Here is a 17,306-nt window from a genome sequence, read left to right on the forward strand (position 1 = left end):
CCGCACACACTGGACGTACAAGTGATAGGTCGATATGATATTTTTGCACACGGGGATTGCAGGTTGTTTGCTTTTTTTTGCGGCTCTCGCTATACGTACTTTAATACTATAGCCGTCGGTCCAGCAAATTGCCCCAGTTTACGGTCTGCAATGGCGCACGCTCCGCGATGGCGTATGCTCTTTGTCTTATTTAGCGTTTCAACCCCTTTCTCCCTCAACGCGCGGAATCAACCGACAATCTGCGTAAACAACAAACGCGTCTATATTCGAATTTCGTTCCAAGCTATTTCCGCATCGTTCGTGTCGATTTTTAGTGCCGGACGTAAAAGGCTGATTGCGACAAAATCCAACGTATTACGTTGGCAAGGTGGGATTCACCCCAAGCGGAATTACGACGCCTTTGCCGCATCTTTCGCGTTTATGCTAATTTGATTCTCCTCGTTAGAAGAATTCAAGATTATATATCCTTGCATCGCGCCAATCGATTCGTATTCCAAATACACCCTCGCGCGAATGTACGCGAATTCTCTCGGAAGCCCATCCCATTACACACCCTCCTTTCGCGAAAATGTCGAAGTTCCCACTCGCGGAATGTTTCAGAATATTTTAGAGAGTTTCAGAGTTAAATTGACGCTGCGCCAGATGCCGCGTGACTGTCGTACCTTTCTTTTTCCTTCTGAAAAAAAGAGAAGAAAACGAAAGGGCAATCCGTATAAACGCTATCGAGAGATGGTGAAAACATTCTCTCTCGATACTCGCCGTGGTATACTTGAGAAATCGGAATGGAATTCCAAGAGTCGACAGATGGATTCTCTCCGGGCGACAGGCAATGCACGTTTCCATGAAATTCCGACCTACGGGTTTCCCATACCGACGTGAATGAGACATAAGCCGACTTTAAATGCGCGTCTTCCGACACGGAGCTGTCTGGTCGTCGTTTGAAAACGCGGTGCCTTAAGCTGTCATATCTGAGATTTACACAAAGTATATATCAGATAAAAAATATACGCTACTATCGCTATCTCTAAAATTGTAGATTCCTTGATGTGTCCGGATTAAGTCTTCTTGCAATATTTTGCTTGTATTTTTCATTAAAAGGAAATATTTCGTGTAAAATAAAATTCTCTCTTTGCGTTATAATTCCTCTCTGGGGGCTTCCACATTTATAAATATATAATCCTCTGAATTCTCTCGTGTGTTTTCCTCTAATTTTTAATAAATTACGTTTCTAAGATGGGAATGTCGGGTAAAAAGAACAGACGTCCGCTTTGACATAAATCGAAATCGCATTTCAATAATCGTCAGAGACAAATCGATATAATCGCCGATGCTAAAGACTGTGATTGCTATAAACGGACGCGAATACCTCGAGACGTTCTGAAAAGCGGCATGTTTATGCGAACTTCACGGCAGGTTTATTTCTCTCCGTTTGATTTCTAGATTTTACAGCTCCGCTGGGCACTGAGTGAGCAGGGAGCTCGGGGTTGTAATTTACTTACGATGGGAGTATTTCACGTTTCTACTCGCTTCACGTATCGAGCGAAGTCCTTACAGATATAACGGCAACGAAGCGATTCGCATTTTCAACGCTTTCATTTTCTTCACAGGACTTTCATTTTAATAAGATTATTGTTTCCAGTAGAATCAATTTCATTCATTTCCTCTTTTGTTCTCTCGGTTACAAAACAAATTCTATCTCGCGCCTTTAAAATGTACTTTAATTAAAATATCGGCGTTACAAATCAAAATTTTAAATAATTAATAAGTTTAAAAATTGCTTCATTGCTTATTATTTCTATGAATTAAATACGTATATAATTTCTCATGCATATAAATTTTTTCATACTTTAGCATATTAATTAATAATACATATTAATTCATTATTATAAGAAAGTATTCGATAATAAAAATATTAATATTTAGCCTCATGCAAAAATAAATATAAAGATATATAAAATATTTTAAGAATATATTGAGATAAATAAGAATTGCATATTGCAAATATATATATTTACATGTAAGCAAATTTAATTTTAATAAATTTTGGAAAAATTGTAACTAAAAAATTGAGAAACTTGAGTTTCAGAAATCAATAGCTTTATTTATTGTTCCTCGCTGTATCGGATGATCGTCCGCTGGCGAAATTTTTGTTCTGGACAATGCAAAAGTTGCAAAATCTAAGACCACTTATGCAAAACTCTCTGTCACGAATCGCATATAACCTCGACGGATCCCGTACCGTCGCCGACTATGAATAAAAGATGAATTCATGCGCGTCTTGTGTACTACAGAAATACAGAAATAAGAAACAAGGCCGCCTTAGGCTTCTTTGCCGCGGCCGAGACAAAAACAAATAAAAAGTACTGGGTTTCCGCGAGTAGAGTAAAAAGGGAAGGAACCGAGGGAGGACAAAGCGCATTACATATCTGTCTAAGTAACTGCTACCATACGGAAATTTATTCTTTTTACAATAAGATAATATATCATACATTTACAATGACAACCATATAAGCATCATAAAACATTTACAAAGAACGAGCAAACCGAAACTATGCATTTACTTAAAATATCATTTACTGAGATAATATTATACGATGTAGTAATGATAAATGAAGAATAAGTTGATCCTCTTTTTGAATTAAAGATCTCGCACATTCATTCGCACTTTAATCTTTTATTTGCTTTGATCTGCGATTCTATTTGTCTATTCTAATTATAATCATGTTGTAATAATTGATAAATTTCATATTGCATTTGACGAGTCAAACATATATCCACTCTAAGAGCACTTTTGAATAAATAATATTAATAAAAAAATAATACCAATGAAAAATTAACTTTCCTATAATCTTTCTTATCTTTTTATTAGATACCCCTCGATTATCCATTATTTTAAGTGCAAAACGCTGGATCGGTATAAATTCCTACACGAAATCCTACTTATAAAATATCAAATAAATTATTAGTAGACTTCCTTTCGTGTTTTATCAACGAGCCCGGATTCCTCAATTTAAAACGCCATTTATCTTCGCTCGGAGCACGCCGAAAAAGTTTCGCGTAAAAGTTGCACGGCGGAAATATTCAAAGTCGTTTTTATTCCACGTAAGTCTTTTATTCTCCATTCTCTCAAGTATCCGGTGTTACTTTAAGTATAGAGAAAGCCTGAGAGAGATATCGAAGAGCGAACGTTTCCTTTATAGCGATCGTATCTGCTCATATGTATTAAAAAGGAAACGAATCTTTGCTCCGCCGTAAATGAAATTCACTCCGAAAATGAGATGTCCTAAGTGGCCTTTTAGTGCGATAATTAATTATTATTTCCGGAAGTTGCGATTCACGCTCGAAGGATCAAACACGTTTCGTTTATTGCGATCTTCCAATTCTCGATGTTGCCGACGTTGAATTTATGTGCCGGCTTGCAGTTTGGCCAAACAATTTATGCGCATAATGTTACGCGACTTTGTATAATAGAATTAACTTATTCCGCTCAGATTTATTCGCGTATTGGGCATAATGCATCTCGTTGCACCTCGAAACAATGCAATATTCTTTTATATCATGGAAAGAGGAGTCGAAAAGATTACCGTCAAATTTTTGGCTAAATAATAAATGCCAAATTGAGTGCTACTGACGAGGAGTTGATAGATTTTTAGATACGTCACATGACTCTTCTTAAATCTTATCTCGCTGGAGAAAATGGATACGCGGATTACCAGCGAAAAGCAGAATCCTTCGAAAAATATTCTCGGCCACGATGAATCGTAAGATAAAATGAGCGAAGGCATAATAGAGGATATCCGGATAGTGAATAGAAGAGTAAAGTCCTTTGAGAATGCAGATGGAACGAATGAGAGATTGAAGGAGTGGGGAAACTATCGGAAATGAAAAAATTCAAGAGAAGAATCCTCTCATAGTATCGAGGCTAAATTTCTTTCCCTTCTAAAGCATCTTCAAGTATTTCATCGCGTCTGTGTCTTGTAAAGTTGTTCCTTCTTTCACGGATAATACGAATCTTTTTTATGTTCAAGGCGTCGAAATCGAGATCCATTAATGAAACATCAATGAAGGCTTCAAGAAAGCTCATCCTTTCCGATGCTATAAAGCTTCGTGGTTATATTCGATCCTCGTCTACAGGATTCCCGTGCGCGTGATATAATTTGTTTGAGCGCGTCTATGTCGAATCGAGAAAGTACGTTTCAAAAGCGCCCTTTTGTGCACGAACTAAATGAAACGTATCGTGGTAAAATACGATTGATATCACAAATAGATAGGATAGATTGGATGGCGTGCGCGCGCGCGCGCAGATGGAATCGATATTATTATGAAACGATGACGCGATAAATTAATGTTTTTTCCTCAATATACATGTATATGAAATTACGAATCCATTTGTGGAACTAATATAAAACGTAATATCATCATCTAGCTTTAATCTCTTATAAAGTAGCTGGATTATTTATATCGCATCTATTGATTTATTCGAGGAATTAATCAAATTTATCTAAGGCTAATTCAAATTTTAGAATTTCATTATTTCTACTGAAATATTTCTACTAAAATTATCACACATAAAATGTTGCGATTTTCTGTGATTTTCCAATATTTCTAAAATGATAATGTCAATATTTGATTAGAAGTAATAGATACAGTGATTGAGCGCTACACAGCAAGGATTATCACGCTTCACACTTCAATACATCAAAATCGACATATCGTTTTCAAACTAAATCTCGCGAGAATGTTCTGATTAAGTTATATTCAATATATACAAGTTATATATTCAATATATACAAGTTCGTTGTACACATTTTCTCTTGCAGGGAATTGATTTTTACTATCATAAACCATAGAAATTAATTGGAATAATTTTGAGAAAAAATATGCTCAAATATTTTGAAGTGATAAAATCGAATTAATTAATGAAAGAGTAAATAATTTGATAATAAAATATATGTTCCATAAAAAAAAATATAGTATTTTTAATAATTTTGATTTTATATATATAAAATATATTTAAATTAATCTTTTTTCTATTTTTTACTTTCTCTCTTTCTTCTAGAAAAAAATATATACTTTATATGCTTTTTCCGAGAGCGGCGTTTCACATTTCTATCTTTACCCGATGAAAATTCGACTAATAAAATTAAATTGTGGTATTCATAAAGCAAGTTTTAATGCATACCATATTTGTATGCATTCGCAATCGCTCCCTGTGGGATATCCAGTAATAAATCTTCACACCATATACACTATGTTAACTAAATACTAATTATTTTTAATGTCTTTAGAAAGCATTATCGCTCCCAGTTCTCCTCGCGCGCGATTTAGCGAGTAATATCATCGCTATAGCTATAACTTTTCGAAGCTGCGACGTGTATAAAATGTGGCTGTGTAGTGATTGGCTTGATTCTCGCGTAGGGTCCGGATAGGGTGAAGGAACTTTCCTCATTACAAGAATACTTTTAAAACGGTTCGCTTGATAAGCGAATGAACTTTCGGCGTTCCTTATCAACCCGATACTATATCGAGAAAGAGTCGAAAACGATCGCGGCAGGAATGCAATGGCGATAGAGCGGCGGTCTTTAATTTCCTTCTTGCTGCTGCTGGTGCGGCTTCGTTAGTACTGGAAATGTTCTTATCGCTGCAAAACTTTTCTCCTTTTTTTTCTTTTTTTTTTGTTAATCGAGTAAAGTTTTATCCATAACGAAAATTTTTTTTGTAATAGTCACGGATTCTAATTGCAGTCGTTGTTTTAATCGTTCCATTATCTCCCTATCTCACTATCTTATTTGTGTTTAAGACCTGCTTCTGTTTCGCTGCAAATTCGTAAGGTATCTCGAATATAGCGGCATAAATTACCGATTGCGGCAATTCCCGGTTGTCAGACAAAGAATATATGTGGTGCGAGTCGCTTAGTGCAGCCCGTAACCGGGATATTTCCCAATTAAGCTCTCTCTACAAGCGATGATGGTGCATCTTAGCTCATGTGTCGCATGTGTGCGCTTTCCGTGCGTATTAATGCCATTACTTGCTGTACAAAGTCTTTCCCGTGCCTGGGCCCAGCAATCCCCACGAGGCACAGTTTAATAGCTTGCCACGGGAATTCTCTGGGACGATCGGTTACCTAACACGCGTCTAATAAGACTGATGATGATCGAGTCGGGCGAAATAACGTAAGAGGAAATTAAGTAGGTAGGCCCGACGCGAATCAGACATATGCTACTCCAATTTGCATTTCGTTCCAAGTTTTAATTGGTTCTAATCCTTTGCGGGTTACACTCGCCTTGCGCTTCGCGTACGAACTTTTAACCCTTTCCACTCGAAAGCCAAGTAGACTCGTCGTCCACAAACTTCAACATAGTTTCTCTCTAAGCCAGATATACTTTATGTATTTAAGCTAAAAATAATTCCATTAGCATCTTATCTAGTAATCTATTAATGTTTTTTTTTTAGTTTTCTTTTGTATATTGTATAGAAATACCTTCTCGAATAAATAAAATATTAAATCACAAAGATACATGTTATAATTTTTGATATAATTTGATTATTACTATCATATTAATCATATTAATAATCATATTTAATTTTAAAATGATAAAAAGAGGAGAGAGAAAGAGGAAGAAAAAGAAAATAATGGCACTAATTGGAAATAATAAATCGATGAAGCAAACAATTATTTTCTCGTTTACACATGTATACTTAAATCTCTGATTTTTAATTTAACTTTACAAACTAGATAAATAGAAAAATAGATGAGATGTTTTAGCTTAAATATATTAGCTTTATTGAGAGTTTTATTGTGACCTTAATCTTGCTTAGACTTTTTAATAGACGTAGGAGCTTCTTTAATTGATCACGTCAGTATCGCGAGAAACAAACCTCTTTCTGCAGTAAGACGAAAAAATACTACTCGTCTTAACAATCCACGTACACGTGTATCTGTATCTGGAGATAGTTGAAACTGAACGACGGATGTCCAAGGGGGATTTGAGCGTCCTTGTCTTTCCTGACTGCTCGCGAAGACACTGGCAAGTTCACTGTAACTTCGTGCTGATTGCGGCAAACTCTACCACCCGATAACTTACACCAGTCAAAGGCCAGCAAGTACACACACACACACACACACACACAACGCACTTTCTCGCCATATTGGATTCGCCGTTACACGTCGGTGCGCCGTAGATATGCCCTTTTCAGGATTGGATCCAGGATTACAGCAAGTAACCTGGATTACCGGGTTTGGCAGTTACTAGAGATGTCATATCCTTAGGAATTGGTTTTGCCCAGGATGTATTACGCGGAATCGGCCTAATTACGTTCTGGTGGTATTAAGACATTTATGATAAAGCTTGCTCCGACTTCGGATCAGAAGGTAAAAAGTAATTGGCTTAGCGATATGACGGATCTTAACGGACCCATCAGATCGAAATACTGGAGATGTAGATAATCTTCGATATATTTTATAGCAAGCTCTCTGAAAATTGTAATGACTTTTGTAGTTTATTAAAGTCTTACTATAAAAATTTTCTGTTTCTCACAATCGATTAAATTTAATATTTTTTGCATTTTCATTAAGAAAGAAAACTATCGTATAGTTAAAAGAAAAAAAATATATATATTTATAGTAATATTTAGTAATATTTAATAATATTTATAATAATATTTTTAATTTATATTTTTAAGGATAATTTCGTTAGAGGCGTACATTAATTTCATATGCACATTATAAGTGGAGACTCTGTGACAAGTTTTTGCATTACTGTTATGTTCCGAGAATTCCCAGCCAGTTGCTGCATAAATATATATATTTAATATATTTAATTAACTGAAAATTTAAAAGTATTCTAATTAAAATTAACTCGAACTGTAAAGTGATAATAAAACACATGCGGTTACAAATACGTGTAGCGAATCTTTATGTAACTCTCCAGATATTTCAAGTGAATTTTCTTGCATCTTGTATTTAAAATTTACATTAACGTAATATTTACGGTTTTTAATTAAAACATGCGACATCTAAAGTTTAGAATAAGAATTTTCTAATTGAAAGTGAATTTTATTAAAAGCTGTTGATTAAAAAGGCGTAATATCCTCGTTATCATATTTAGAATGTAATTATACACTTATTTTTATGTTCCCATAAAAATAACAGACAAAGAAAACGTTTGGAGTTACAACCATTCACATTCAAAACGTGTGTGATAATTTATAAAAATATATTTTGTAAAAGTGGCAAAGATGTAGAAAGAAATAATAAATTGATACAACCGCAATATATGTCATTATAGTATATTACGTGTTGTGTGTGTGTATAAAACATAAAAGCAATGTCTGGTCACACACATATGGCCAATTCATTAAAGGTTCTTTAATGTAGCACTTTGCGATTGAGGTAGCCGATAAAAAATATACGTAAAATGTAATAGCAAATTTATATATTCACATGTACATTAATAATTAGCAAAAACATATATTGTTAAAAATATATTGACAGAAAAAACATTTTAAAAGCTTTAAAACGCATTTCTCTCTATAAAAATCTTCAAAACAAATTTTGATTTTGAACAGAGTTCGAACAGTATAGTATTATAACAGTACATAAATATAAATGATTAAACTTTAATTAATATATTTTTACTATACTTTACCACTTTTTCTTTTATCATTTATATGCGATTTAAACTTATGTAAATGATTAAATATAATAGATTATTTTTCATCATTCTAAAATGGCAGGAAATTGATAATATCGCTATGTGATTAAAATACCGTGTGATGTAGCTGCTATCCAATATATTGAGCATCGTGGTTAGCTCGCTTGGGAACGAAAATTAGCTTGAAATTAGGATGCCCTAATGGCCGTGATAATTGATATTCGATGCGTATGTGGAGGCTTTTCTCTATAACATATATCGTTGTTTCCTACATATTGTTGCCATCAATAGCCTAACACTGCTTTCAAGTTCTACATGTCATACAAATAACTTTTATTATTTAACAGTTATTTTTTTTCTCTTTGTAACTAGGAGTAATTACATATAATCATAATTATATTTTTATAAATAACAGATGTGATATTTTTTAATATTTTGTGAAATTTGTAAAATTATATAAGATTTATAACTTTACTTTATTTTCTCTTTCTTTTTTTTTTTAAATCGTGTGCTTTATTTTTGTAAATCATATGTCGATAATAATATTATTCAAAAGCAAGTAATCTTTATTTTTTTTAGTGAAATTGTGAATTATTTATGCGAATAAATCTCTCAAATATAAAGACACAATATATTATAAAATTATTTTAAACGGCTACATTTACAGTAGTAGCTTGTTGTGTACCTTATTTCAATACGTTCATCAATTTTATATTTATCCGATATCATACTAATATTTTATATGATCGTATAAATATTTTCTTCAATAAATGTATCAATGTTATATATTGATTAATTGCTACATATGAAATGTTCACGAATGCTCTTAATAAATAAAGATATCCCGTCTTTCCTCTGTTATAGATTACATGGGTGAGAAGAAGAGACAGACAGTTGTTAACAGTTGGTACTAGCACGCACTCCATCGACAAGAGATTTATGGTTAGGCACTCGAGCACCGATTGGCAGCTCAATATACGTGCCGTAACGGTAGACGATGCTGGCATCTATGAATGTCAGGTATTTCGATGCAAATTATATACATACACACACATATATTCATTTCTTCTACAATATTTCTAATTTTCATTTTACACTGCATGGGAAGATGAGATTAAACTTTTAGTAGCGATTATTTAAAATACTGTTTTATTTTCAGCTATGTCTAGCAAATAAATTCTAAAATACAGTTCGGTGACACTTCGTTAAAAATTTCATACATCGAAAATGTCAGTTGAAATGTCAAAGCGGTCAAGTGGCTCCAAGCTAGTGTTTAAGGTCATCTTAATTAGCCGTGTCTTTAACCACAGTCGGGTTGTCTAAAGGATATCAACGTCGCTTGTTCGATAATGAATTTTTAATATGTCTAATTATAACATAATATAGTTTATTGAAATATGAAAAATTGACTATTATCAAATTTATAAAGAAATTTCTTATACTCAAATTGCAATAAAAAGTTACTTTTTAATATTATATTTCATTTATATATAATATCACGCATAATTTATTAATTCTACGCAAGATGGAGAGAGATAATTTTTAAATTATTTTATTTATTAACTAAAAAAGAAACACCGTGTTTGCTTGTAATACTTTTTAATTTGCAATATTCTAAACAGTTTAATAATAAATTTATGTTGAGAAAATATCATACATGACTACGTCTTATAAATTATGTTCGGAAATAAAATTACTGAAACATTTTATCTCTCATCTCAACTTGTGTCGTTCACCCTAACGTACCATGATAAGTTAGAGGTGTCGCTATATTATGATCGCAGGTGACGTCGCATCCGGTGCAGCGAAACTTCGCCCGTCTGAAAATCACGGAAGCGTACTCGATAATACCAGGTGCGCCTGATTTGCACGTGAAGCAAGGCTCGAGTCTCCGTTTGGAATGCCAACTTATGGCAGCCACGGAAAAGCCTCTTTACGTCTTCTGGTATCGTCAGGGCCGTATGATAAATTACGACGAGGAGCCCGGTGTCGACGTCAAGCTCACGATGAACGGCTCCGTTTTAACGGTGAACAAAACGAAGCTTACGCACAACGGCAATTACACGTGCGCGCCTAGCAACGCCAAGGCGGCGTCTGTCACGGTCCACGTGATTGAAGGTGAGAGAAACGTCCTTTTCTATCGTTAATTCCAGATGAATTTAATTCGGGATTTGATGTTATTGAAAACAATCTTTGAACGCAAAATTAATCCACAAATATTATTTTGTGCCAATTTGTATCGAAAAAATATTTTCTATTAAATATTGTAATTTAATTTTAATAAGAAGATAATATATACAAAAGAAATATCATGTACACGTATCTGTTGATTACTTGTTTAGAGAGGAATAAGAATGTTTATCTATTTTAATTAGAAAAAAATAATAGCATATACTTCAATGAAACACATATCTTTTACTAATATATGAGTCTTTTCTATAAATAACATATTAAATGTAAAATAGAGAGAACACGAGAGAACACTGGCAAATCAACTGAAATTATGTTTCTAAACACGCGCAGATCTGTAGTATTGTTTTGCAAAGCAAGATATAATGACTATTTGCTGATTATAAATAAACAGTCGACAAACAGCTGCTATTCAGAAAATCTTGCGATGATATGAATGATGATGTTTGTTATTTAGCGTTTGCATACAGGATGTATAGATACATACATAGACAGGAAGTATCACAAATGCGATTGCTATAAATATATCGTAAATTTATTTAAACTGATTCTCTAATGTCGCGTATTAAAAAAATAAAACTTTAAATAGAACTTTAAATAAAATAATATCTTGCGGATTATTCATATTAAATCATCCGCTTTTATTCGATGAAAAATTTTTAAGCTTACATGATTTATGCATTTTTCTCATATTCGATGCGATTATAAGTACTGAACAGATCAAGAATATATGCATATTGGAGCACATTTTCTCTAGATTTAATATTTTAATAAATCATAATGATACACTTTTATACATATATATATATATATATATATATATATATATATATATATATATATATATATATATATATTAACAACTTTGATCTAATCTGTGAGTAAACTATCAGGTCGCGAATGCGTCGATCATAGGCAGAATGTGCGATTTTGGAATATAATGCGATAGTAATTGACTCACTTTAGTTATGTCGGCGAAGACCGGGGCCGATCGATGAAGGAACTTCCGAAACTTGAATATTCATTAGAGTAAAAGCCGAACAATTAAACGGTTGTAGGAAGCTCATTACGATCGGATTTAGCGGCTCTCGTAGACGCATTCATCCCCGACCCCGCGTAGTTCGCTTGCGATAACGACGAAGGGCGGTTCAAAATTGTACGACCGCTTCACTAACGACAGAACTTTTACCCTCCGAGTTCGCCGCTAGAACGAAGTTTGACGCAATTTTTCGAAAGTACGGCGTAAGTTCTCTCGGACCGGCCTCACCTATACTTTAACATGCTTAGTAACTACGTAATAACGCGATAGTCTGTGAGACATTATCAAACTTATCTATTATTTTCTCTTTACAAGACGATGATTTTGTTTTAATTTTTTTTTTACACTCGTTCTACGACGCCTTCGACATCGCGGAAAGTTTCCCAAGGCATTAATGTACATACATATATGTATGTTGTATCGAGTCTAAAGTTTTACTTATTTTATTCTTATAGAAACTAAAGAGAATAGCATAGAAAGCTAAATAAAGAAAACCAATAGATATTTAAAAAAAATTCTTTTTGAAATATAAATTCAAAGTTACTACTATGTAATTAATAATTGTGGATTAATATATAATTTTAAAAACTTGCATTTTACATATAAAATACTTATATTATATACTTATTTTATTCTTATAGAAATTAAAGAGAATAATATAGCAAAATTAAATTATATTTTTTATCATAAAATAATATAACAATTTATAATCTCAGTTTTAAATTTTTCTTAATTTTATAAATAACAAAATAAAATAAATATTTAAATGAAAAGAGAGACACTTAAATTATTTTAGACTTTATGAAACGTGACATTGCAGAGATTTATGGCAATTTATTGAAAATCAGGATATAAAGAATTATGAAAATTAAATTCATTAATTAAAATTACTAGATTTATTTAGAATTAGATTTTTAGTATTAATAATAAAGCTTGCTTTGAAGGATTTCATAATGGTATAAAAAGAGACAGACGTCTTGAAAAATTCGCGAAGTTCGACAGATATTCATCCAATGTTTGCCGTATCTCCGTTGATGTGACAACTAGGAGAGCTTCATGGACGTGACCAGATTGTCAAGAGGTATTTTCTGCAGGAAAAAGTGCGAAGTGATCCGCGTTTCATTTTATATCTCAACTAGAAACGTCGGATGGTCTGACATAGTTTAAAACATTGTTTTTACCCTCTCACGGAAAGGTTTTATTATTCTATTTCAGGAAAACACTTTTCTTGCTTTCCTCTCAATGTAAATTCTTTCTTCCATCTATCTATCTATCTATCTATCTATCTACCTACCTATCTATTTATCTATCTATTTATCTATCTACCTATACATATATTGTATGTATATATGTGAAGTGTATCTAATCTAAAGTTAAGCAACCTAGACACATTATTCACTTTTCTCCTCCGTCATCGTATGAAACGCAGCTTTCTAATCTCATTGCAGAAGAGGAGAAGCCGGCGGCGATGCACGGAGGTGACAGAAGGAACCTCAGCCCGGCAATTTTGGCGAGCAACTTTCTGGTGTCCCTCCTAGCGGCCGTCAGCTGGAGGATACCGAGTTTCACGAACCTTTACCCGACGTGAATTACCGCTGTCCCTCCGGCGGCGGCATTTTACTGTCCCTCTGCGACGAGGGTCCCTCCGTCGAGGAAACGAGTTCCCGGGTCATCGTTCTGCTACTCGGCGCGGTGCGACCCCAAGAAGAAACTCCGTTCACGGAGATTGTGCGCATTGTGGTACCCACAAACTCGGCGACACCTTACTCGGTTTACCTTGTAAAACGTGTGTTTTTCTTGCGTAAATTAAATAAACGCAGTTCGGGGGTGGCAGTCGCGATATGCGCGCTCGGCGTGTCTCGTCTCCGACAGTGTCCTGTGAGCTCAAAGGTTGTCAGCGAGTCTGTTGGTTTGTTTAGTGTACACATCTGTGAGAAACCCTCTCTTCAACTCCTCCCTTATTCCTTTATCTACTTCTATCTTGGCCCGTTTTCGCGCGAGTGCCGCGTAAATGTGCTTGGCCGGACGATTCTACTCCGTTTTGGAATTGAGCTAGCGATTTACTATAGGATATGTTTTATTCTAACACATACGCACACATAACACACATACACACATACATACACATACACATATACACTTTCTCGTATAATCTCCGTCTCTCATTGCGTGCGAAGTTACAATCCAAGCTCCTGTCCACGCGACATTTCCATAAAGATGAGAAATAAGATTTCAACACGTAAATACAAATGCAATTTCTCCTGTTATATAGATTTCTTTAATGATTATAAATTATATAAAACGATATGCGAAAGAACTTTCAACACTTTACGAAATTTATAATTTTGACAAATTGGCTTTACATATTGCATAAAGATATAACACACGAAATTATATAAAACATTTTATAATAAATTTATCGCATATATTCATATTTTGATTTGAGAAGTAATAATATTCTCTTTTTTATCATTGTTTAAGTTAGATTACAACCGTCTCGGAATAACGTGAATCGCAATGAGACGAGACGATTATCGAGCTATGGTACTAAGGTACGTTGTAAGGTATGCATTTGGTGAAAAAGTCGCGTAAGCGGAAGGGGAGTCTCGATTTGCTTGGACAAGAAAACTCGGTTTCTCGCAGGAAATACGTTTCCCGATGAGAACCCTTCCGCTCGATAATGCGGCTCGTCGATACCTTTCAGTGTGCGTGAGTCGGCGAGTCATGCATTTCTTCGTATGTGCATTCTACATATACATATATACACTTATGTATTCGTTACGTACACAAAAATATATACGGCGGCAACTCGATTTATCGCTCTTCCAATTAATCGTCATACCATTCATATTTTCGAATCCCAAAGTGATTTGTATCGCTTATCGTTTGTCGCGTATTCATTAATCGCGCTGATTGTTTTTCGTTTCGTTCCAAAACATCCCCTCTGAAAACGTTCGATCGAGTTTTCATCGTATATTATTATTATATAATGTAGAAGTTGTTGCGGAAATCATGTTTGTTGTGACCAGCACATATGCGGTAATAACGACGAATTGTGTTCTATATATATTCTACAATAAATCGTCTGCTATCGAGACTTGTTTTTATTTCATAGAACGGTTCGATATAAATATAAAAAAAAATATATTTAAAATTTGTACTTAAATAGACGACTAAGCAGAAATTCGAATAAAAAGAATCCTACTGAGAGATTAGCATAGGACAAGAAAAGTATATTTCGAACAAAAGCTCTGATTCCGCATTTAATATAATTTTGTTATCTTCATATAGGTAGCAGAAGATTTAAATAAATTTTTCGTCGAGTAGAATATGCGCTGCTTCGGAATCATGATGATAGGACACAAGCGGATTTCTTGCGACAACTTGATTACGCGAGCCTGAAGTGGATGAGCGACGTTCTTTCCGCGCTGTAGAAAGCCTTACCTCAATTCCCGTCGACTCTCACAGTCATTGTGAAGGGGCTCTTCCTCGACACCTCGCGATCTCTCGAATGGGTATACATCGAAGCATCTTCGCAGTGTTTGTTCGCTCGCAGTGTACATCTATCTTTAAATAAACGATAAACGCAAACATGTATTCGAATGTTCGATGTGAGGAGAAGATTGGCGAACACTATCGCGAACGTTTACCCTCTTTCTCTCTGTTCCTTCGGTCATTCTTCTTTCGCTCGGTGTATACCTACTTTCGTACGGATGTCTTCAAGATTGAAAAATGATTCAACCTTGGACGGTTCGAGCGATCGAGTCTTTCGAGATACATAAAGTACACTCTTTCCTCAATTTTAACGAAATCGGATTTTATTCGATATTCCAACGACTTCACTTGACGCAGATGTACGTGGTTGCCATTGATCGAGACATGATTAGTAAAGCCTCGTCTCTAACCGTTCTTCGTTTTGTTAGAACAATCAACGTAACGTAAATAAGTTGAGAAGTTCTCTAAAAGATATCTATATGAAATCCTTTAAAAAAATATCTCCCAGACACACACACATCTCTTTTAGATACTTGTCGTTTAGATATCGGGCTTGCGGATTGTAAAGTAATGGAAGTGAGAGCAGAGATGGCGAGAGAAGGAGTGTAAATTTTCGAAAAGATTCTCGCGTTTCCACGACGGTTCACGATTCCTCGCAAATGGCGTTGATTTCGTGGCTTTCGTGCGATGAAGAGAAAACACTTGAGCGTCACGGTCTTTAAACCATACATCGAGTTTTATGCGCGGCACGCACGACACGAGGCGATGCGGCCGCGAACACGCGCTCATCAACGTTATTTATCTGGATACGTGGAATCAATGTAAATACTAAACATTCTAATTACGCATTCAATAAAACATTAATCGTGACTATACACGAATGTAATGATTCATTTCCTATCTTTCAAGAAGTGTGTAATTACTCCAATTAATAATTTAAAATTATTATTTGTACAAATTTTTAATGCTTGACAGGCATCATGAAATTAAAAAAAAAAGAGAGAAACAATTCTGTATAATTAATAATACAAGCTTTGAAGGTATACAAGTTTTATACAAGCTTTCTAAAAGTTTTTAATATTTTTTTTCATAAAGTGTATGATGAAAGTTATTTATAAATTTTTCAAAATTTTAATAATTTCTTTTGTTGAAATGTCACATGCATACATATATGATAACGAAAGTTAAATAATATTTAAAAATTGTGTGTGCGGAGTTTATTTTTTATATAAGGCTATTAAATATTATTTTTAAAAGTGTCATAATTCTCTTTATTTTAAGACATATTATATTTGTGCAATAAAATGCTTTTATATTTATGTGCGTATAAAATCACACAAAAGAAACAAAAATATATGCCATTATTTAAACATACAACACACAACTAGTCTGTCGACAATTTTAAATTATTTTGTACATTGCACATATATTTTATGATTTAATAAATATTAAAAAAAAACTAGTGAAAAAAATTATTTTTAAAGAGAAGAAAAAGTTAACGTATAATTTACGCTAACACCCATTGGCTTTTTGACGATGTCAAAAGCTTTACGATGCAGGTAAGAAGAAATCAGTTGTTTCACTGCATTCATATATTTTTACAGATCACTTAGTATTTCTGTTTTATAAAATATGAAAGCAGCGACGGACGCAGGACTATTTCTAACATTGTGACTCACATGCGACATACTATATAATGCAACATATTTTGCATGAACACGTATGATCGCGTGTTTGCTGTCTTTAATCATTTGTCGACTATATCTGTGCACACATAAACGTTTTATTTTATTTGTTAACTTTTTCGAGAATATTTTATTTTTTATTATCCACCTTTTATTATACATACCTTTTATTATACATCTACACAATATAATATCATTATCAATAATTGTTGATTAATAATTATAGTTATAATTGTTATGCTA

At 33.9% G+C, this 17,306-nt stretch overlaps 1 protein-coding gene and 1 long non-coding RNA gene across 4 annotated transcripts in view; one reads left to right on the forward strand and one right to left on the reverse strand.

Moving 5' to 3' along the window:
- Positions 1-16,253, forward strand: part of LOC145963545 (zwei Ig domain protein zig-8) — a 188,269-nt gene extending 172,016 nt beyond the window's left edge. For all 3 annotated transcript variants that reach the window (XM_083085611.1, XM_083085612.1, XM_083085613.1), the window contains 3 exons: positions 9,519-9,674; positions 10,439-10,772; positions 13,332-16,253. In XM_083085611.1, the coding sequence (XP_082941737.1) occupies positions 9,519-9,674; positions 10,439-10,772; positions 13,332-13,471 (630 nt within the window). In that variant the 3' untranslated portion in view covers positions 13,472-16,253. The remainder of the gene's footprint in view (positions 1-9,518; positions 9,675-10,438; positions 10,773-13,331) is intronic.
- The window catches only part of LOC145963550 (uncharacterized), a 188,727-nt gene that overhangs the window by 77,259 nt on the left and 94,162 nt on the right, over positions 1-17,306 (reverse strand). The gene's annotated exons all lie outside the window — the stretch shown is intronic.

Source organism: Camponotus vicinus, unplaced genomic scaffold (genome assembly GCF_025532165.1).
Source record: "Camponotus vicinus isolate PSW18456_S1 unplaced genomic scaffold, iyCamVici1.0 SCAF_12, whole genome shotgun sequence".
Classification (NCBI taxonomy): Eukaryota; Metazoa; Arthropoda; class Insecta; order Hymenoptera; family Formicidae; genus Camponotus; species Camponotus vicinus.